Genomic DNA, 24,124 nt, shown 5'->3' on the forward strand with positions numbered 1-24,124 from the left:
TAAAAAAAACACCAATAATATTAGATTCTGCTGTTAAATGCCTGCTGAAGTCTGACTGGTGAATGGTTCATTAATTTATTTAATATAATTCAGTTATCAGAAAATAGCCCCGCTCTCTTTTGTATGACTGTCTGTTGTTATCTTAGCCTAGCAAAAATGGTTTAATTATTTTGTTCTGTTTCACAAATTGAAAGTTTTCGCCCACATTCTGGCAAAGGCTGTGAAGCAATTCTTCTTGATGTAGGACAAGATTTTGAGATCATAAAGAGATGCATATAAAGTGCAGCTAAGTTCAGATGACTGTTTCTCAAGTTTACTTAAGCTGACATTTTGTATGCAGCGTCTCTGTGCTAATCAGCAAGGGTTATCACTGATATACTGGCTCCAGTTCAATATCCCACCCTCTACTGATGAAAATGGTTAGTTATACCAACCTATTTCTGAGTATTCCTTCTAGCAATAGGTTTAATTACATTTGACTGATATACTTTCTGCCATCTTTAATGTTTTAAAATAAAATTAAAAGCCAAAAAATCCTTTTCAAACTAATCCTAAGCCGTTCATCTGATCAGCATAAAATATGAACTCTAACAACTAGAAAAGCTGACAAACACACTGATACAATTTGCATTGGCTTCCGGTTGTTAAATCGGCCTCCAATATCCACACATCACAATCCAATTGAGCATGCGTTGAATTTCTAGGACAAACAAGTCCGATTCATGGAGTCCCCACAATTTACAGGACTTAAAGTATATTTGTGCCGGATACCACAGCATGCCTTCGGATGTCTTGTGGAGTCCATGCCGTGGTGGATCAGAGTGGGTTTGGTTGTACAATTGACCTACACAATACTAGGCAGTTGTTTTTAACGTTATGACCGATGGCAACAAGCAAAACCTTAAGCTTCAGCAATGAAATGACAAACAAATCCTCCATTTATATGCTATCATTTCTTTTGTTTTCATAAAATTATTAGTTTTGTCATTATTTAAAAAATCATGATGGTTTGTTTAATCTTTATTTTCACCCACTTCCTTCAAACTTAAAGTCTAAAATGAAAGGTCAACTGACCTTTGAAATGTTGTGCACAAAACGGGATGTCGCAAAGTATCATTTGTCCAAAGTACTCCAGATTTGTATTCCAAGCCAAATGTGTCACATTTTCATAATAAAAAAAAATCATTGGAGTTATTACAGCCCAATTTGGGGATTTAAAGGTTTTTTTAATGATCTATGTAGTACATTTTTTAAAAATATTTTGTACAAAATCATTTGGTAGTTAAAAGTCTACTTAAGCATTTACTGCATTCTACATGGACACATTTACTTTTTTTTGTTTGTTTGTTTTTCAATAGGAATAGAAACAGGTGTAGAAGACCCAACAACATGAATATGAAAATAATCATACATATAAAAAAATTTAGTGTTTTGTATATGTATAGGTACTGGTAAAATTGACATTTTAGCATTTCAGCTTTCAAGTGTCAGATCATTATTCAAATTCCACCATCAAGAGACACATTTCCTATTCAAAGATTTAAAAAAAAAGAATGAAGTAAAAAGGTGAGGCTAGAACACCCAGAACGTTGTGTTTTGCCTGCACTAATCACTAGCTGTAATATGTTATTATTGGTCAAATATAATAAAAATAATAATAATGATGAATCTGGTTTCAATTCATAGTTTTCTCCACAAGCAAACCTTATATACGGTAACTGAAATGTGAAGTTTAATTGTACCACAAGTTTAATTGTAAAGAATTAAACACAATTCAGCATATACTAGAAACTAGGGGTGAAAAGGGCAAAAGAAATGGCAGAATGAACAACCCCTTATATTTAAAACAAAAATTTCTCCCTGAGAGGCAAATTACAAGATTCTTCTTACAGTCACAACAAACTGTATTGCCCACCCAATAAGCCAGACTATAGTGCCTAATAAATGTTGAATAGACGCAAGGAGAAGAGGGGGGATTTCTCTTCCTGGTAAAGTGGTCGTCAATCAGAAGTACCGTTTCCATCTGTTGGTCTCCAAGTAAAAGTGTTACATTCGGATTTCAGTCAATGACAACGTTATAGTAACTGCTCATAAAAAAATAGGCAGAAAAGCTGAAGAATGGCTCTTGTAAATTTCTGCAGGAGGATGTTTTCATTTATAGAAATAAGTGCTGCCTAGCTGAGAGAAAAAAACAGAAGATGTGTAAGTAATGAGGTAGTGCTACAGTTCATCTCTGGCTTGTTTCATGACAAAGCTGTGCAAGCTCTCCAAGTCCCGTCCACTGTTATACTCTTCAACCTGCTGCCCAGCTCGGAAAATCAGAAGCGTCGGGTATCCGTTCACCTGCAGAGACGAAACATCAATGAAAGATTTGGTTCAATATGCATGTTCTTTTTCTTTATAATATGTTAAGAGTTTCACAAAATGTAAAAAATTCAGAACACCCTGAAGGTTATGGAAAGAGAAGATCCATTCTTTTTGGCTATACACTGATAACATTTACATTTGACATTAAAAGATAAATAGATCAGAATTTCAGCTTTCTTGAAATTTACTAGCTACTAGAGTTTTGTAAATAATTTTCCACCCAATTTTTAGGTAAATAAAAGTATTACATAGGAATATTACAAATTTGGTTGCATATCCCTTGCTTGCAATAACTGCATCAAATTACATGCTTTCAGTTGTTGCTTGTTTTGGGGTATTTCTCTGTTTAATCTCCTCTTCCGGGGGTGAAATGCATGTGCAAGGTTAAGGTTCGGTCATGTAATATTTTTTGAAAAATTGGTGGGTTCAAACAAGAGACACCATTTAGGTGCAATATCAGGAATGACAACCAACATTATGATCCATCATCTCATTCACACTTTAACCTCAAAAGCAAATGACTACAGTGTATAGCAAAACAAAAACGATTGTCCTTGGAGGGGTCAGTAATGTACAGTCAGGTCCATAAGTACATTTTGGTGTACATTAAGTACACCACAATGGATTTAAAATAGCCTTTCAGCTATAATTCAAGGGATTTTACAAAAACATTGCATTAACCATTTAGGAACTGTAGCCATTTATTTACCCAGTTTCACCATTTTCAAGGACTCAAAGGGAATTGGACATATACCATAATTATAAGAATTATTTTTAATAGTTGGACAAACATCCTATGCAGTCAGAAGTCTGGAACCCATATACATCAAAAAAAAAAATACACTGAAGTCTGGAACCCATAAACATCAAAAAATACATTATTTTCTCTCTTGAATGCTTTGCCAGGCCTTAACTGCAGCTGTCTGCTGCTCCTTGTTGTAGGCTTTTCTGCTTTCAGTTTTGTCTTCAGTAAGTAAAGTATGCAATATTTTTGTAATTATTCATTTGAACTGTGTAGTAATGCCCTATAAGTTTTGCAACATTTGACTGCATCTGACCAGAACATCCAACTCTATACACTCTAGAATTCACCCTGCTACTTCAATTAAGTCACATCATCAATAAACTTAGAATCAGTACCATTGCCAGCCATACATGCACATGCCTGTCTCTACCAGACAAGACAGATGTGCTATGCTTTGGCTGATTCCATCTTCTCCTTCCTCATAATCTTCTCCTCCCATAATTCTGGTACTATTAAATCTTCTTGTTTTTTTAATCTGTCCAAGGAATGTTGTTACAGATCTTGGTATGGATATTTTAGATATTATCTAGCAAAGTCTAATCTGGTCTGTCTGTGTTTTAGTGTTGGCAGTGGTTTAACAACCCTTGTATTTACATTCATGAAACTGATCCTGGTCTACTGATCATAGACTTTGATAATGATACCTCCTTTGAAGGAGCCTTCAAAGGTGCCTCAGAGATAATCAGTGCACTTAGAGCATAGAACAGAAAGAATCCTTTCTCCTTCAACAAAACTTAGCTTGCATGCTAAGTTTATCTGGCAAGCATGTCAGCGCTGGCATTAGGTTGTATTATAGACTGCTATAGAGCAGAGGTACAGTGATGTAGAAGGATGCAGCACAAACTATGTTATGAAATTTCCTGCTATTAAATGCTACTAACTGTTAATTGAACTACTGCAAGTAGATTGCTATTGTTTTGTACGTAATATTGTTTCCAATTATATTAGCATATGGTGATTTTCTAAACCATTTCCACTTAAGGTACAAACATAGTACTTAATAAACATGAAATCGTGTCTTCAAATCCAGAAATGAGATCAAAATGAAAAACAATTCAAATGAAAAATAATCCTTAAATTACAGAACCAACAGTATGTGACTCACTGAAAATCTGTTGCAGAGCGTTCTCTCTACAGTGCAGTCCACTTTAGCAACCTTGACATCAGTTAGGCCAGGAAAGTCCTTCTTAGATAGGTCCTCCCACACAGGAGCCAGGTTTTTGCAGTGGCCACACCTACAAAATATCACACAAACATTTGGCATTCTGGGTAGGAGTCACTGCCTTCAAAAATACACACCTGTAGATAGTCTTTACCCAATGAATAATCTTGACTCATTGTGCAGTAGAGACCTTGAAGCCAGACACTACACAGTAGATGCTACCAAATAGAGAGGGTTCTTTTGCTAGAGTATTTGCTAGCTAACTGGTTAATCAATTATGTTGAATCAATATATGTATAATTAAGTAATGTACCAACTAAAAACAGCAAGCAACATTTAACACACTTTTTTGAGGTAAAATTTTTTTTCTTCTGCTCTCCATGCTTTTCCTGTAGCATCAAAACTTGTTTTTCAATTTATTTTCAAATACCATAATGAATGGAAAAGGTCTATTTCAAGCTTGGTCTGTCAGTGGAGTTAGCTTGAAAAGGACTGACAGTCTAAACATACCAAGTTACTTTGAACGTTTAGATAAGATCCTACATAATAAAGTGTTAAGAAATTTTGCTTGTGCTAGCTGCCTCGGTTCACTTCACTCACACACACAGGCTTGCTAGTTGGCCTACATCATCAGTACAACGCGCTAGCTTTGTCATCGATATGAGCAACATGCCAGAAAAACTGAATGCAGACTGAGGGTGTATTAAAGCTGTTTACTGAAGATGATATGGCTTTGTACAGAACTGTAAAGCACTTTAGTGTTAGAAAGTGTAAACATGTTCATGAAGCCCAACAATTATTCCAAATCACCTCATTAACTACATGCTTTTAATTTTCAAATAACTCATAAAACTAATTTATTTATAGATGATGCAACTCATGACAGCAGGAGAAGAATTAATTCAGAACACTTTAGAAACATTCTGTCTGACAATTTACAAAGAAATACATCCTATCTAATTGGGGAAACCTTGTGAAGAGCCAACACAATGACCCCAAAAACACAGTGCCAATATAAAAGACCTCAATCCAGGGAAGTGTTTATACTGACCAAGTCAGTTACCAAACCTTAACCCAGTTGAGCAGACACATCACCTCGGAAAGAGGAGACTGAAAGGAGAAATCACCAAAAACAAAATGGAAAGAAGCTGCAGTACAAGATGTTATATCATTGGGTCACAGCCTTGCTACAATTATTGCAAGCAACGGATGTTTCTATATGAGCTCATCTTAAAAAAAATAAAAAATAAAAAACTTGTGGTCGGTTAATAAATATCAGTAACAGGGACTTTTAAGGAAAGCTGAATTTCCGATCTGCCAGATCTTAAAATGAAAATAAAACCATTACCCTTTAAAACTGAAGGTCAAAGAAAGCAATTGAGAAGTACTTACCATGGAGCATAAAACTTGATGAAGGAAATCCCTTTAGCAATAGACTCGTCAAAGTTGCTTTCAGTAAGGATTTTAACACTGGACTAAAAAGACAGGAAATAAAGACAATAGGCATAAGCAGAATGTCTTGGGACCATCAGCTTTAGCAGACTGAACATACTACAGAGTTTTACTGATAAGATTATCTATTGTTTATGCTGTTTGTACTGATGTGGTTTAAAAGTGCAATGAACCGAAATGACGCAAAGATGTCTAACCCAAAGTGACCAATAGAAGAACATTTTCAAAAGCTTTACAATTTTCAGAAGCTGCATTTTGGATGTCAAACTTTGTACATCATGCTCCAGAGATGGAAAGAATTGAATCAGACAATTCTGTAGTATTGTGCATTTGCACCAGCATGTGGAAATAGAAGCTATGACATTGGGATGGAATGCATGATGCTAAACTAGATGAGCCACCAAAAAGGCAGAGGGGCCACATAGTTCCTGAAGTATTACAGTTACAATTATCAGTAATAAATACTGAGGATCTCTAGATGTTCAGTAGTATGCAGAAGGTTTACCTATCAAACATGAGTTTCAATAACTATTTTAATTCCATTCTTACAAATCCTTTCACATACATGCCTTACCTCATCTTTAACAGACTCTGTGTTCTGGGGTATTTCATTGTCTTTTGCATCATCATCAGCTTGTTCTTTTAAAGAAGCAGCTGCTAACTGATTATCCACAAATTCTTTAAAGGACTCCAGATCGCGTTTTCCCCGATACTGATCTACCTGCAAACAAATATTATTATAATATAAAGCATAATATTGCAAAGCAGATATAGAAAAGAAAATTTGACAGGGTATTTAATGTGCGCATTGGACAAACGACCATTTGTTCGTTGCAAGGAACAACCTATTTGTCTGATCTACTGTCAGTTTTCAAAGAAAGCCCAATCATTATTCATCCATATATATCTATATCTATACACACACACACACACACACAATGTACAAGCCAACAAAATATTGAAACTGAAAAATGGAAATACCAGAATTAATTTGCAGAAGATTAGAACTCATTTTAATTTTTTTTTAACCAGTCGAGCATTCTGGCTAGCTTTGCTGAAGACTGTCCAGCCAAAAAAAGATGCTATTAATGGTTTAAGTCTGTCCACCAGTATAATCAAATGGGGGAAACGGGAAGAAACTTACATGTCTCTCTGCAAAATAAATCTAAAAACTTCGGAGTATGTGATTCACACTGGGCATCTTCACAGATTTATACATTTACAGATCTGTAAAGAGTTTGCTGCTCTAGAGAACCTCAAAAGAACATAAAAAGGCATACTTGGGACTTGACTGGGCAAAGGCACCCATTTGCATATGTATTCAAATCAAAGTTCATGCTTTAAATCCAAGCATTAAATAAATTTAGTGAATGAGATATCCTCCATGGCCATCTATTGTATGCTTTTCAACAGCAGTGTGACAGCTTTGTCTGGATTTCTGGAATGTCCTGTCTGTCTGGGTTTTAGTATCCAAAATCAGTGTCCTTTTGATCATTCCTCACTTCACTGCTATCCACTGATGTTGACGATTTAAAAAACTGGCTTAGTTTTTGTTGACTGTCATCTAATTTTATAACTTTCTTCAGCTGCATCACTAACAAATTGGCATGGTGGCAGATAATTGACAGTTGCTATGCATGCTTTGATGTCAGAAAATTGCGTTGGACGATTTTACATTACTTGATTTTGCTAGCATTAACGGGTTAAGCTTAGCAGCACTGTTTAGTTCAGTCAAAATAGAGTGAGACTACAATATTGTAAAATTTCCAGAGAGGTAACTTGAAATTTGATCTTTGCAATATTCAGTAGTTTCACTTATTTATGTTACTTTTTTGCATTCATCTTCAAGCTACTGGCTAATTCTTCTGTTTGAGATTTAGGTCTTATAGTTGGTGAACAGGAAGGTACTGGGAGACACTTATTTTATAGTTTATGTTGCAACCTACCTAGTTGGGTTGCACAATACAGGGGCGACTTGACCTCATCACTAAGGAAATGGATGAATGAGACTACACACAAACAAATATCTACAAATAAATGCACTAGCATGCCTTTTGTTGCTTCAAGTAATCAACTGGATTTCGGTCATGAAGGTTGTGGTATCGTGTTTAAACTTTATCAGAGCAAATGTACAAAACATTTTGTCCAAGTCAGACTCGAATTAGGAGACAACAAAGAAGTCAGGTGGCTGAGTCAGGTTTTTACAGGCTTTTATGAGCTGCCTTTTTTTCTTATACGTTTTTTTTTTTGTTCGGACCAAAGGGCAAAATGTCAGAGCTTGATCAAGAATGGAAAGGGTACCTCTTTTTATGAAGCATGACAAAATTGCTGAACGGCCTTAATCTGCAATCTTAATTGATCTCATCTTCCTTTCTGATGAAAATCCATTAAATGTGTATTTTACTTGGCCTTTTTTCAGTTAATGGAGCATTCACATCAAATTTCAGACCTCAACCAATCATAACCTGTAAATAATGGAGTTTAAAATACTAATAAAATAATAAACTATATAATCTGTACTTTAATAAGGCTTGTAAATTTTCTTCACAGGAAATCTCTGGATCCCTTGTGTGTACATGGCATTTTTTCAATTCATTTACACATTTAGTCTATGGCTGCCCCCCCTCACAGATTAACACTTATTTTACCACAAAGAACAATATATCAGATATTTTCACAATTACATATTTCTCTTCTTAAATATGCTATTTGAATCAATCCATAATTTAGTGGACGTAATATTTGTAACTAATTTTGAGGAAAAACTAATGCAAATCTCACTTACAGATGTTGCAATAAAAATCTGAGTATATAATTGATAATCCAAAAGTCTCCCCGGATAATAGCAACAAGGTTGAGTTAAACTTCCAATGTAATTCAGTGTGTGTGCTCCCATCTTTGATGAATAATGAAAGATGTTGCTAACATTTCAGGTTAAGGATAAGCACTGTTTTCTGTATAGAGGTTGTTTTTTTGCCCATTTTCAAAGTACTTTTTACGTTTTTTTAATGTTAATAAAATATTTTTTCATATCTACAGATTTTCATAATATTGTTTCTCAGCATAAGACCACTGAAAATAAGTATATTCCTTACCTTTTCTCCATCTTTAAAGAAGAGCAAGGTGGGGTAGCCTCGCACCTGGTTCTCTGAACAGATCTCATAATGCTGGGTACAGTCTAACTGCAGCAAATAAACAACCAACACTCAAACAAAATGAAACATCACAAAAGTTATTTAAGGCAATTCTATATATTATTTATATATTACACACACACACACACGACTTACTGTGTATGTGACAAAATTGTGAGTTTAATGTCAGAACTGGATCATGCAAAGACTTTAATCAACAGTGTCAATGGATGTACCTTGCCAATCTTGACCAAGTCTGAATGTTCAAAGCTAGTGGCAAGCTGCTCCCATGTGGGGGCCATAGCTTTGCAATGACCACACCATGGTGCAAAGAACTTCACAAAATGAGAACCTGCAAAAGAAAGTCACAAAATGAATAAATACATTTGCCATTATTGCATCTATTGTCTGCCACATCATGCCAGTGTATTAGAACATAATTCCCTTTTTTAGTGCCATTTTGACTATTTACATAGACAAAACAATGTTTCAGGCTATGTCTTAAGCATTGCATTCATGTTAAAGTGAATACACTTCTGGCTATGCTAACCTTAGTGGTATGTTTATAATATTTGACGAATTTGACAACAAAATTGAGCATAGCCTGAATCTGTCTTAAATTTCCATCTTTAATTAAACGCAACATTACAAATGCAGAATAATTAATTATAATGACACTGGGTCAAGCTTTCACTGGTGTGCAGTGTCGTTTTTCCTCTTTCTTTATCTGCACCCTAACTGACAAATTTTAAGAGAAGCTGTGTTATTTTTAAACCCTTAATCAAGATAAAGAAGAAATTAAATCTTGTATAATAAGCTGTTTTATGACAAAATGACCCTTTATTATGAAGTCTGTTGAAGGTTTTGTTAAGCGAATTGAGCTTTGTATCAAATAATTTAATTTATTTTTTTTAGCTTTCATACCTTTGGAGACATGCGCTTTGAAGTTTGAGGCAGTAAGCTCATACATGCCCTGTAAAGGTTCTGGTACCTTGGGTGCTTCAGGCTCACTTTGTGGAACCTGGGAAACACAGAAAATCGACATATACCAAAGGCAAACTACAGACCACAACATTGTTTCTAGATTTTCAACATTTCAGAGTTTTATGAAGTAACAAATAAGTCAAGCTAAGGTAGGGGGTGAGAGAGAGAGCGAGCGAGAGCTCTTACCTCTGGCTCCTCCTGAAGAGTTTTTAGCATCCAGGTCTCTAGTGAATGTAGGTCTCTGGGTCCCTGATACTTCACTGCCTCCTGCTCAGGTTTAAATAGCTTCAAACTACACACAAAAAAATAAAATACAATTAAAAAATAAATAAATAAAAACCACACAGTTATGCTGCAAGCAGTTGAATTGGGATTATTTCACTAACCATGTATAAACCTGTTATCACAGTAGGACACACCCTCTAGCTTCCGGAAAACTGGTTTACATTCCGGTGTTAAAGCAATTAAATTTATTTGTATAGTGCTTTTATACCATAAAAGAATATAGCAAAACTGGTGCAGATCATAAAAGGATCACAAACTTGCCAATGTTCTCACAACCAAATTCCAAGAGTGCACTTTGGGTAGTCACGCAAATGCTGAGAGCAAATGTTAAGCAAAGAGGGTAGGTGGATTAAAGGTTATGGTATATACACATTCCATATCAATACTCAATGCCTCAGCACAAATCAAGACTCATCAGACTAGGCTACATTTCCAGTCTTCAACATTCCAGTTTTGGTGAGCATACGCCCCAGTGAAAATCATTAAGATTCATTTTGCCCCGGGCTTAAAAATGACCACTTATTACTTTCTGTAGTAGTCAGACCTCTGTCACATGCAGAAACTCTCCAAAAACTCTTAGGTGGTAAAGGACACAGATAGACAGGAACAGAAGTATCATAACATGGAAAGCAACTTTGTTGAGTGGGTTGGGAAGAACTATATACATTTCAATGTGAAGAAGAAGATGAAAAGAAGAAGATGACTTCAGCAGAAGAAGGACCATGACCAGTAAACATCATGGGAGAGGTTACTGAGCTGAGTGCCACCACACAGATATATTGGTGTCCACTTCAAGAACAGTCTGGAGAGGAAGCTAACGGTACCAGCAAGATGTTGGAGACCAGTCTGCAAGTTATGTCTTCTCTGCAGCAAAATGCAAGAAACACAGTGCTATCCTGTGTTGCCTCAAGGGTAGTTCTGATGTGGTTGTGGAAAGGAGAACACTAAACAAATTATTAAACATCCTGGACAATGAATTGCATCCAGACCATTTTCTAATAATCAAGCATCAGATTACCTTCAGTAAGACTCGTTTAAACTTGAATGTAAAAGGAGGATGTTCAAACTTTCAGCAGTCTAGAGCCCTGCGCGGGACTGTTTTTATAAAACCGCACCCGCCCGCTCCCACTGAATTTCTGACCAGGACCGCCCGCGCCCGCAAACTGCGTGTTCCACTCCCGCCCGCACCCGCAATATTTGTGTCCACTCCCGCAGATTTTTTCTTCAGAGCTTGTGAAAATTTTGATTGTATGCAAATGATCAGACTAATTATTATTTCAGGCTAATGTCCAGAAAAATAGAATTAAACATGTTTGCATTTAAATAAGATAAATTAATACTAATGCTAATACTAATCATATTCTCAACGTCATGTATTGACTCCATTCTTATTATTAGGCTACATTTTCTGACCACCCACTCCCGCCCGGGGCAAAGGTGAAACCGCCCGGTCCCGCGGGAGCCCAATCCCAATGCAGCCCTCTACAGCAGTCAACATGCGCAACAGTTCATCAAGTGCGAGAACATTATTATGCCTTAGAGCCTATACCCAGAATAACCTCACTGGACATAGTAGAGGGGTATATATGGTTAGTTTGAAAATTGTAAAATATATATATATATAACTTCTTCATTCTAGTCTTTTGTGCTGCTATAATGTGTGATTGTAATTTGTGTAATCAGTTATTTCCCTGTGGCATCTAATTTTACTCTTACAGACAAAAGAGGTCAATAGTAGAAAACTTGTACTTCTTACGTAGGATATCCCCGAATCCCATGGTTGCTGGAGCAAAACTTTGTGTCCTTTGTGCAGTCTACTTTAACCACATAGACAGGGGGAGACTCCATGTTGTTGTATTTATCTGCCATCTCGTTCCAGGTCCCCTGCAGTCTTTGACAATGACCACACCTGTGCAGGACAAAAGAACATGTTGTAGCTCTCCTGGAACAATGTAATGTAAATGACCACTAAAATGCATCAATCTTTTACAAAGCACATTCCATGCAAAAATAAGTTAAAACTAGATTTGTACTGGTTTACAATGAACTACATATTAATCATGAAACGAAGAGGACTCGAAGAGGCCACGTAGACCGAAGGAGTGAACTGAGTGAATCAGAAACCCGGCTAGCCAAGTTTACTAGCTAAGTTAATTAGCTTACCAATGTTCACACTTCCAGCTAGCGTGGGGAAAATGCTACAGATATGTACAAAATAATGTTGTTGTTTTTTTTTTTGTTTTTTTAAACAGCCCGTTAACATGTTTTAAACCATGTTACATCCATTCATATTAGAACAAGAGGAATAGCTACCTAAGCTAACGTTATTTTTCACAGCTAGCAAACCTCAGCAACAGAGAAACTTTTTCCATTTCATCTAAAAAAAAACCTCGTCGTCAAACGAAGCCGCGATATTTACAGGGATTTTTATTTATTTTTACACAGCTAAGTGATGTACGATAATATAGCAAGTCACTGCAAGTTCTAAGCATCCTAGCTAGCTAGCAAAGTTAAAGAGAACTTTACCACGGAGCGAAGAACATCACGAAGTGTGGAGCAGTCGGAATAGCGTTATTAAACATGTCCACCGTGTAAGTGTGCTTGGTGTGTTCGTCCTCCTCCGTCTCATTGTCGCACAAGATCATACTAAAGAAAAAAGCACCGCAAAGGACGCTGAGTAAAAAGCGGTGCATTTTCAGAGCTGATGTGGCCACGACGAGTCGAAAGCAAAGTACAACTGCAGTGTCAATGAAACACTGCTTGAGCTTTCATAAAGGCCCAATCCATCGATCAGTCTGTCGCAGATTCGCCACTCAGCACTTACTTTCTCTCACAACACAGCATCAGTCACGTATTATATATTCTCTTGTCTAAAAATTACAAACAAGGTCGCCGTGTCTGCTATTTTACTATTTTCATATGATACGTTTTTCACATTGACCAGATTTAAAAAAGAAAGAAAAAAGTATGACCATGTTCTATCATGTATTTATGTGGAATGTAAAGATTACAATTTTAGTTTGATTGAAAAGATTAAAGAACCAAGTTCCTCTTGATTTCAGCCAGTGTTGTCAGGTTTATGTGGAAGTTGATATATTTTCAGAATTTTTTTTTAATTGGTATAGTAAGTTTGAAATGTAGAATGTAGATACGTAGCTGTATATTCATCTAATTTACACAATATGCACATTAAATGATGTAAAAGTATGTGGAAACCTTACCGTATCACTCGTACGAGGGTCTTCACTAAACTGTTGTCTCAATGTTGGAGAAACACAACAGTCTAGAAAGTCTTTACAAAACAACATGGTTTTCTGAGGTTGGTGTGGGGAAATCACTGGAATAAAACTCAATATCATCGCCCAAACTTTCTGAATAGGATGTTATACTTAGACATTCAAATATATTTGGTTGTGGATTCTCTGTATTTTGTTCAGACAGATTTACATTTAAATTAAAATGTTGGTCCGCTCATTTGTTAGGCAATTTAAATCTGACATTTTCCTTGAGACTCCTTGAGCTTGGTGACTAAATGTATAAGGTAATTACAATAAACTACAATGATTTGTGAGACACTATGCTGGGGTCATAATCATAACCAAAGTATTGCATGTATGTACAAAAATGAGTACGAGTTAAAGTTAAAGATTTGAGAGCTCTTTCTAGTACATTTTTATTCAATCATAATGTCCTTCATCACAACAATAAGCCTAAAAATATGAACTATTTTAATCAATGACTGAAAAAACTTTTCCTTTTGTCACCTTTTCCTTCGGCACAGATACAAAAACAACCAATATATATGTACACTGTTTTATGACCTATGCAGAATCACTTCTAACAAGTTTTTATGCTTATACACAGAATGTACAAAATACAGTGCTCAAGCTATACTCTGCAGATTAGGAAAATATTAAAACAGTACAAGCTATTTATATTTCAACTGCTGGCCTAACTCCATCTAGGGCTGGCAAAGCAGTTGGTCAAACATCTAAACATCTGAAGGGGACCTATGTAAAAGCTACATGCAAATTGAGCACAGAAGTTTAAAAAAAGTACCGAGTTTGCTCCATTTGTTTTGGTACATTCACCAAAGTTGAGGAGGGAACCCTGAATACTGGAGCTTTAAGGCACAATGCTATCTACTGCACCACTGTGTCATGCGCGAGTTAATGATCTGCAACATCCCCAGTGTTGTGATCAAGTTAATAGTAATTCAGTGGATTATACACTTTATACATAACTAATATATAACTCATGCTAGTAGATCAAATTTCTGTTCAACAACTTTATACAAGATTTGTGTGTAACTTTAAACAATTCGCTTAACTACATATTTTATGTAAACCGCTCATTTTCTTTTAAATTCTTCGACCACATATCGATTTTGAATACATGCAGAGAATAAAGCAAATGAGGCACACATGTTCTCTGAAAACCATATAACAGGCTTCCTTAGGCCTTCTCTGTACGTTGATCATCAAGCTGCAGAAGAACATTTTCAAAAATACTGTCCAAAAACAAGAGCATCCATAGAGAACTTCAGAAATGGGAAAACTTGGCAAGGTCTTTCCTTATCTCACTGTACTGTGTACTGAGTCTTCCCACAGCTTTAGCATGTTCTTCATCCACCTCCTCCTTTAGCCAAGATTGCTGTTTCACAAAGTCCTGCCAGTCTGCTCTGCGTTTCTCCACACCCTCCTGAAGAATCATGCTCTATACACACACACACACACACACACACACACACACAGAGGAATATTATTGTACTACATAAATTAGTCTGCACTTTTGCATCTTATTTTTATTACTCTTTTTTTTTTTTGCAGAAATAGTATTTTGACTTACATGTGTTTCTAGCTCCCTCTCCTGGATTCTCTGCGTCATACGAGTTACAGCTTCCACTGTGTAAGAGAAAGCATACAGTAGATAGATTTTCAATAGCTAATTCAACAAAAAAAAACATCTCTTGTGGTTTTAAGGAGTTGTTATAAATAATTAAATAACATACTATATAAAAACTATATAAAACAAATATTACATTATTATATTCTACATTATCTTCTCAAGTTCATACTGAAATTAAGGTTATGATCAAACTAATGTCCCTGTCATTAAACCAGCACTACTTTTGAATAGTGTCAGTCCCAAGTGGATGGCAGTCAGTAACAGGCCACCATACACCCTCAAACTGTAAGTGGAACAGAAACTAACACACCCCAGGCACACTCAACAGCACAGCACAGTAACAGAACAGTTATTCAGTCTTGTTAGAATAATGAAGAAAAAACCAAACTTTTTTTCCCTACATACAGCGACTGAGAGCGTCAAGTAAATTTCCATGCATGGTCTTGGTGCACCTGGGCAATACTTGCTCATTGGTCTCAATCACCAGCTTGTTCAAGTTTTCTAATAGACGACACTCCCTAAAGCCTCGCTTCTCCTGTGGAGCAAAAATATTCACTATTGTTAAATGGAAAAAGTAGGATTACATGTTCTACCACAGCCACACGCATGCAAATACAGTAGCACGTCATATAAATTGTACAATTGTATAATCAAAATGGATCCAAATATAAAAAAGATTTTTAAGTTTCATCATAAAGTAATAAAAGCAACACCAAACAAAAAGTGTTTCCTTACCTCAAATTCTCGTACAAAATACCTGATCTCTCCTTGTAGGACTGGCCTATGGTCCAGCAACCTTGACTGAATGTCACCAACATCTGCTTATAGAGCAGGGGAGAGAAAGAAAAATAAATAAATAAATAAAAAATACCAAAACACAAGCCAATTTTCTTCAATAAATTCAGATACATGTTGTAGGATTGAGTACTGTAAAATAAGTACTTATTCCGCATAATACTACTACAACATTTTTTTTTTAATATAACTAATATAGCCCAAACCGCTGAACATACAAACTCATACAGCACTTTGAAGCTCTTGGCCTCTAGAGGTGTGCTACATACACTGATCCAAGTAATCATTTTTAAAATATTTAACTTTTAACGTTTGAATTGAATTTGGAAACGATGAGAAGGGCAAGGTACTGCTGGAGATACCAGGCACAGCAATCACTCAGTCTGGATCATAAAGTGATGCTTGTGTCATTATACAAAGCAATGAATTAAATGACTAAATGAATCAACTATATATCAATTGTAAGTAATAATCACTGATTTATTATGTATTCATTGTTATCAAAAAAAGTGTGCAAAAATAACTGATGGGTAAAACAGAATTCATATTTTTATTAATGAATTTAATAATATAGCAAGGTGTTCTGCCTAGACCTTACACTTAAAGATGCCGTGACACACGTATTTCATTACTTTTGTGGTAATGTCTGAAGTTTACCATGGACTAACATTTTTTGTGGAAAAAATGCCTTGGTTATCTTGTTTCAAGACATTCTTGTGTGGTATAGAAAGCCTGCAGGAAGACTCAGCCCGATTTGCGCCAGTTCTTATTGATATTCAATGAGCTATGTTGATTGGCTAACCGTTAGGATATGAGAGCATGACTATTCATTCACCCAGCGCAATACGTAGCCTAGGCTAGAGAAACTTTGTTTACAATCACCTGGAATTGCGGCAGAATGGCTTCTTCGGGTACATTGACGTTCAGCCATCCTTGCGGTATAGGAAACTCATTGAGCTACACGAATTCTGTGAGCGCGGTCTCAAGTGGGAGAGCTCATGAATAGTAGTGAGCTCGATCAATTCCATGTCACACTGAGCAGCTTTTCTAATTGACCTGATTTCTCTGCTTATTTCTTTTCAGTGGCTAGAGCTGACAGGGGAGGTAGCAGTTCATTTTCACATTCCCGACACAACACAAACTCATATGCACCTAACACATATCAAAAAATACAAGTAAAAACGGTTTTGTGTGGAAGGGCACCTTTAAAATAGTACCATAGTTAAAGGTAAAATATCATTTCTGATGATCATTCATGAAGAGTAGGCTTAGGCCAGATTCTGAACAAAGTTGGACACATAAATCAGAGGCTACCAAATCAAATTGTATCATAGATTCAATGGATATCAGATCATTCCTGTGTACGAATCTAAATCGTATCACACTGTAACCTGATGTTTACTGCTCTAGTTGACAGCAATCATTTTAAAGGCTCTTTACGCTGCCTCATGCAGATCTGCTCACAACTTGCTTTCCTTTTTTACTGCAGCAGAAACAGAGCTAAAAACACAGTTGCTGAAAACATTTGCAGTTTCACTCTTACATTAAATATATAATTATTATATGGTAACACACAGAACCTGTGCTAACAAAAAATCCCAGAGTTTGTTAGAGAACATACCAACCAAATGAACCCCATGACATGCTCATGAGGGATCTAATATTATATATATATATATATATATATATATATATATATATATATATATATATATATATAAAATTCATCATGTCTGTAATGCCATTTTAAATGCATATTGTAAAACAATATTAAACTGACATTACATCAGCCCATAATCCCATTTCTTTGTTCGGTGCATGACTTGTTTACATGTTTCTTGTTTTTTATGCCTTTTGTACCAGTTTACTTACCTTAGGAAGGTTAAAACAAACAAACAAACAAACAAACAAACAAACAAACAAACAAACAAAAAACCCTCATTATCTAGCCAACATACTGTACACCTTTCACTGACTATTGCTATTTAAAAGGTACTAATCTAATTCCTTTTGTACATTTCCTATTCCCGACAGTTTTGAGTAGCTACAGCGTTTCAGTAAAAGAATAAAAGTGTGCAGAAGCTGCTAATGCTCGTGTGTTGACATTCTGACTTACCGTGGGCTATTTTGTCCATGTTCACGAGACGACACAAGAAAAACTCTTAATACACGTGTGTACTGAAACACCAGACAGTTATGGTACTCACTTAAACGGTGTGAACCGATAGAACTGGATGTGAGTTGCTTATCTACCCTAACAAATGATCTCCAACATCAAGTGCTAAAAGGCAACAACTTTTATGGCTGTCTTGACGTTTTTTGCGTTTGACAGACCACAGTCTTATTAGCGCCACCTACTGAACTGGAGGGTAGATTATTATTATTATTTTAATGCTAGCCTGTACAAATCCTTCTTCTTCTTCTTCTTCTTCTTCTTCTTCTTCTTCTTCTTCTTCTTCTTATTATTATTATTATTATTATTATTATTATTATTATTATTATTATTATTACAGACAAATAATTCAGTGCTTATACACACAAATCTGTATGCACCTGTAAACCTGAAGCCTTTCTCTTCCTAACCCTATGCCAGTGTACCTAGAACACAGACTCTTATGACACACATTCTCTATCCATCACTCTATTTGATTAAATTTTTTTTGTATAACGCTTTTGACAATTTCCCATTGTCTCAAAGCAGCTTTACAGAAGTATGGAAACAGACGAGAGAGAAAAAGAAATAAATATAATAATAATAATAATAAGAAGAAGAAGAAGAAGAAGAAGAAGAAGAAGAAGAAGAAGAAGAAGGAGGAGGAGGAGGAGGAGGATAAAAATAAATTAATGAATATATGCAATTAATGTTTAAAATAAATGTAAAAAGATCTATCAGTCATGGATGAAGCACCTGCCTCATCCTCTGATCGCCACCAGAGGAAACATTCTCCCAGGTATTAATAGCTTCCGGACTACACTTCCCATAACCCCTCACTGGGACTGATTGCACCACCACCTGTTCTCAGTCAGCCACTGACTATACGATTGGTGTTGGTGGGATTGGTGGTACTGCCTTACGATTCTCTGCCGCCTGCCCTGACCCTTTGCCCGTTGTATTGACCACGATTTCTGTCTACTCTGCATTGTTGTGTTTGCCAACGTCGACCCTTGCCTGTTGTTGTACTGCGAGTATTATAATAAAGCCTGCAAATGGAGCCTCAGCCTTATGACGCTTCATTACACTATCCTTAACCCTAATGAATAAGCCAGAGGCGACGGCTGCAAGGAAAAACTCCCTGGGATGATATGAGGAAGAAACCTTGAGAGGAAATATATTAAAATGGAAATACACACACACACACACACACACACACACACACACACACACACACACACACACACACACACACACACACACACACACACACACACACACACACACACACACACACATATATAAACTATTCAAAGTGTGTATTGGCAACTTTTTTTTATTTTAAGGTTTCTATGCTTAAAATGAATGCAGTTTTCTCATTCCTGTCATTTAAGCATGTTAAGCTTTGTTTTCCCCTCATGTAAGTGTTTATTTTAATTTTAATGTAATATGCTAATGACATTCTGTATGCGAGCATATGACATTACCAGAATATCCATAACATGTGATATATCAATATGACTCAGCAAGGAAAATTGTATTATGGTGTTCTACAAAATTGCATGCAAACAGAATGTCATAAAACCATCATTATGGCTATCAATATAGGTTTAATTATTACTGCATGATTAGTTACTGCATAATTACTACATATACAGGTGCATGTCTCAGTCGAATTTTTGCAAAAGGAAGTCTTCTTCTTTTGGCTGCTCCCATTAGGGGTCGCCACAGAGGATCATTTTTTCTCTGTCTTGCCCTGTCTTCTGCATCTACCTCTGTCACACCAACCACCTGCAAGTCTTCTCTCACCACATCCTTGCACATCCAAATCGCTTGGCCTTCCTCTTCTCCTCTTGCCCAGCAGCTACATCCTTAGCATCTACTTATCTTTTTTTCTAACCTCCCCAGCTTCTCTTGCTCCATCCTCCTTGAATGCTGAAGACTTTGCCTCCATTTTTGAACAGAATATTGATAAAATCTGCCAGACCTTCACTTCTACCCTGACTACCCCTATGCTTCAGTATTCCCTTTTTTATCACTTGCTCTTTTTTTTAAAGCTAGCCACAGATGAATTCCTGGCAGTCACCCTGTCCTGCAATCCACCTGCCCACTGGATTCATTCCCTCCACAATGCTCCAGACCATCTCACAACAGATGCATAACATCTGGTCATGAACCAAATGCCTTAGAGAGAGCAAAGGTTATTCCCATTCTGAAGAAATCTATTACAAATCCCTAAGATATCAGAAACTATAGACTGTATCATCTTTCAGCAACGTTTGACAGTCAACTACCCTCAAGAGCCTTGGAATTTATATTGCAAGATTGCAATTGTTTTTTTTTCCTTCCTGGCAGTCATATCAGGTGACTTTGAGAGGACAGACATGCTCCAAAAAGACTTTCCACTAGCGTCCCACAGGTTTTAATACTCAGTTCAATTGTCATCTCCTATTCTCCCTCTATACTCATTCTCTTAGTGAAGTTAAATGCTCACATAGGTTTTCATATCACTGACACTCATCTCACTCATGACCTTAGTCACTACTGTTTCTGCTCAGATCTTAGCATGTCTTGGAGTCATCTCATCATGAATAACAGCTCATTAGCTGAAACCTCATCTGTCTGTCTGCTAATAACACTCTCTCCATCCATCTCTCTACCAATCTACCAGAAACAACATCTAAAATGAGTGGAATCGCAAATCTATGGCAACAAAGACAGGTAACAAATCAAAATACTTGGCTCAATGAGCACATTTCTGATAAGTGTATTCTAGTGATGTACTGTGAACAGTAACCCTCAAAATAAGTGGAATCACAAATCCACAACAGCAAAGATATTTCAAAATGTTTAGCTTAATAAGAACGGTGTCATGGGTATTTTAGTGATATTACCTGCCTGTCATGTTATGTCAGATGCATGGGTATTTTAGTGGTGAACACCAACATTTGAACAGCATGGAATTAAGCCTACTGTATATAAATGTTGACTTTAATACAATCAATATGACTTCCAATATAGGTTCAATTACATACACACACATTGCGCCCTACACTTGGGCTTGTGCAGGTGCATGTTCAGGGTTGAATTTTGCGCTGGCAAGCGCTACTCAAATTTCTTTCGGAAAATGTCAATTCTTCATTATTCTTCTCCCGGACAAAATTTCAGTGCATAACTCGTCTCACATTGTTTGTGCTACAGACACGAAGGAGAAGTAGCTATAACTTTAATAAGCTAATAGAGTTTTCTTTCTTACTTTTTCTTTCTGAGTAACGGTGTTCAAACTGCAGAAGAAAAAAAACAGGCAAAAAAAAAGCCCATTTACTTAACTTGATGGAATGTTTGCAATCTGCCTGGGAATGTCCATTATAATTGTACAAACTCCATTAATACAATTAAAATATATAATAATTGTAAACTGTAATTGTCAAATCTCACATACATTTGCGTGTGCAATGCCTGATGCCCCTGTACTCTATTCCTCCCATTGTCAATGTATCTGTAACAAAGACTCTCACATCACCTATCTTCTACGGTGGCCAAGAAGTGCAAAACACATTAACAAATCCGAAAACAATTGAACAATTAACAAATCCGAAAACACATTAACAAATCTGAAAATAAATTAACAAATCCGAAAACACAACGACAAGTCAGACTACCCGGAACAGGTAGGTATAATTTGTGAATGGAAACTTAATGATCATCGGACGAGACACCTTTCATTCACCTGTATATCTTGAATGACAGGTGTCTTGTCCAATGATCGGTAAGTTTCCAATCACAAACTATACCTACCTTTTCCGGGTTATCTGAATCGTTGCACGAAACACATTAACAAATCCGAAAACACAACAACAATTCAGACAACCCAGAAGAGGTTGGTATAGTTTGTGATTGGAACATGTACCGATCATTGGACAAGACACCTGTCACTCAAGGTATACAGGCAGTACAACAGTCTGCCGCAGGGAAAATGGAATGTGTGTAAAAGTGTACAAAATGTATTGTCCTTACTGTGGATTACTGTGTATTAATTTTGTTATTTTCTTGTATTTAAATTGAGAACTTTACACATTACACATAAGATTCCATACCTGTATATCTTGAGTGACAGGTGTCTTCTCCAATGATCGGTAAGTTTCCATTCAAAAACGATACCTACCATTTCCGGGTTGTCTGACTTGTCGTTGTGTTTTCGGATTTGTTCATGTGTTTTCGGATTTGCTCATTTGTTTTCGGATTTGTTCATTTGTTTTCATGTTTGTTAATGTGTTTTTGGATTTGTTCATTTGTTTTCATGTTTGTTAATGTGTTTTTGGATTTGTTCATTTGTTTTCATGTTTGTTAATGTGTTTTTGGATTTGTTAATTTGTTTTCAGATTTGTTAATGTGTTTTCGGATTTGTTCATTTGTTTTGCACTTTTCGACCACCGTAATCTTCCTATCAATGCCACAGACTTGTGCATAGTTGCTTGGTGATGAAATCCCAGTTTAGGAACCTCAAGATGAACAAAAGCTTGATGAAGCTTTTAATGGTCTAACACTTTATTACTTGTTAAATAACTGTTGTTATTACTAGTAACTTTGGAATAACAGCTTTCACAGCTGACCATGGCCACTTTGTTGAACCCTACAGTAGATGTTTTTTCTTTTAGAGATGGTTGTAGTTCCTTTTGGAACCTGTTCCCTTTACGTATTTATGGGGTATAATGTAAATATATACACTATTTTTCAATACAATTCAATAAGTAGGCTATATAGGCAAAGGTATATAGACACCAGACCATCATACCTACATCATACCTACATTAATGGTACAAGAGCATACCATATAATAACCTTTTATTATGTTACTCCTGATATACCAGTGATCATGAGTACTTCTGCTCTCTGGACTTACCTGATCCATCCTATTGGAAGCCTGAATATAACTATGCATATATAGCCCTCAGATTTCACCCTTAAAATGGCTGTGTTTTTCCTTGCTACTGTCACCATTGAATGTTATGGATAAAAATTCTATGGTCAAATTTAATACAAAAAAGCTGCTTTGTTACAATGTACTATGCACCAAATGAGATCAAGCCATATATTGCCAAGGTTGGTGTGGAGGTAATTGAGTGGCCTTCACAGAGCCCTGATCTCAACTGTACTGAGCACTTTCGGCAGTGGAAAGCTTTCATAGAAGAGTAAAGGCTATTAGAGTGGAATGAGGAAACAATTCAATATTAACTTCCATGGTTTTTTGGAAAGGGATGGTCAGCACTGGTCAGTAGGTGGTATTGACATAATGGCTATATATACATATTATTTTAAAACAACAACAGCAACAATCTGTAGTACACTTCAGTAACTAATTTCCATAGAACCACTTAATTGTATCATGAACATTTTCATTCATGCCATTTTTCAATATTATGTTCTGAGAAAATTTAGAATCCTTAAATGGTTTTGGTGGGGAAACCATTAAAAACTCACTTTTATGTAAAAAAAAAAAAAAAACACTTTTTCAAATTTATGAGACCTTAATAGTACAAATTAACCTTAAATATCTTGAATCCTTGAATACCAATACTAATATCAATACCAGTTATTTTACTGTATTTTATTGCTTCATACCATTTATACCCCATTGTACATTGTACTGCCATTTTCACATACTGAAATCCTATATGAAATCTAATCCCTAATGACTGTGAATTTATGAGTCATCATGACTGAAAAGCAGCCATGGGCAGTTTTACAGTAATATTTAAGCATTAGTCTCTGATTATGAACGATATTCTGCAGCATAAATACTAAAGAACAGAGTGAATCGCCAAAGTCCCTATACATCCAAAAGATGGCGACAGAGAACGACTGAAGAAAGCTAGAACGGAAATGGGTTGTGCTGCAGAGCATTCGGTTCCACATCATTCAAAATTCCCTATAATTGGTATTTTACAGCCAGGCACATGTTGTGGAAGTCGGGAAATGTCGAGCAATAAATGGAGAGCATAGATAAACCCTGCAAGGTACTGCTAAAATGTGAGAGGTTTGAATAAACAAACAAACACTCAAACAAACAAACAAACATT

The 24,124-nt window shown here is 36.1% G+C and overlaps 2 protein-coding genes across 3 annotated transcripts; both read right to left on the reverse strand.

Moving 5' to 3' along the window:
- Window positions 1-1,719: 1,719 nt before the first annotated feature.
- Window positions 1,720-12,988, reverse strand: txndc5 (thioredoxin domain containing 5). Its single transcript, XM_027172572.2, has 10 exons — window positions 12,716-12,988; window positions 11,946-12,098; window positions 10,091-10,196; window positions 9,845-9,941; window positions 9,157-9,272; window positions 8,882-8,968; window positions 6,361-6,507; window positions 5,727-5,809; window positions 4,278-4,407; window positions 1,720-2,343 (listed from the first exon to the last, which is right to left on the reverse strand). Exons 1-10 carry the CDS (start codon window positions 12,880-12,882, stop codon window positions 2,221-2,223), a joined length of 1,209 nt encoding a protein of 402 aa, XP_027028373.1. The 5' UTR covers window positions 12,883-12,988; the 3' UTR covers window positions 1,720-2,220.
- An 842-nt stretch (window positions 12,989-13,830) lies between these two features.
- bloc1s5 (biogenesis of lysosomal organelles complex-1, subunit 5, muted) lies at window positions 13,831-18,227 on the reverse strand. Of its 2 annotated transcripts, none has more exons than XM_027172584.2 (5): window positions 18,009-18,227; window positions 15,833-15,918; window positions 15,503-15,632; window positions 15,038-15,093; window positions 13,831-14,905 (listed from the first exon to the last, which is right to left on the reverse strand). In XM_027172584.2, exons 1-5 carry the CDS (start codon window positions 18,025-18,027, stop codon window positions 14,732-14,734), a joined length of 465 nt encoding a protein of 154 aa, XP_027028385.1. In that variant the 5' UTR covers window positions 18,028-18,227; the 3' UTR covers window positions 13,831-14,731. The 2 variants fall into 2 exon arrangements, with proteins under 2 accessions (XP_027028385.1, XP_027028394.1); XM_027172593.2 differs by having other exon boundaries at window positions 15,833-15,915; window positions 18,009-18,226.
- Between the last annotated feature and the right edge of the window lie 5,897 nt (window positions 18,228-24,124).

This window comes from Tachysurus fulvidraco, chromosome 25, assembly GCF_022655615.1.
Source record: "Tachysurus fulvidraco isolate hzauxx_2018 chromosome 25, HZAU_PFXX_2.0, whole genome shotgun sequence".
In the NCBI taxonomy this organism is placed as follows: domain Eukaryota; kingdom Metazoa; phylum Chordata; class Actinopteri; order Siluriformes; family Bagridae; genus Tachysurus; species Tachysurus fulvidraco.

Excerpts from the sequence above, each read along its gene's own strand:
- bloc1s5 (XM_027172584.2), bottom strand. Across the intron at positions 15,633-15,832 it reads ATTTTGTACGAGAATTTGAG|GAGAAGCGAGGCTTTAGGGA; the intron begins GTAAGGAAACAC and ends TTTGCTCCACAG. Across the intron at positions 15,094-15,502 it reads ACTTGACGCTCTCAGTCGCT|TGGAAGCTGTAACTCGTATG; the intron begins GTATGTAGGGAA and ends TCTCTTACACAG.
- txndc5 (XM_027172572.2), bottom strand. The coding sequence starts at position 12,882 with ATGCACCGCTTTTTACTCAGCGTCCTTTGCGGTGCTTTTTTCTTTAGT. Across the intron at positions 9,273-9,844 it reads CAAAGCGCATGTCTCCAAAG|GTTCTCATTTTGTGAAGTTC; the intron begins GTATGAAAGCTA and ends TTTCTTTTGCAG. Across the intron at positions 4,408-5,726 it reads ATCAAGTTTTATGCTCCATG|GTGTGGCCACTGCAAAAACC; the intron begins GTAAGTACTTCT and ends GATATTTTGTAG.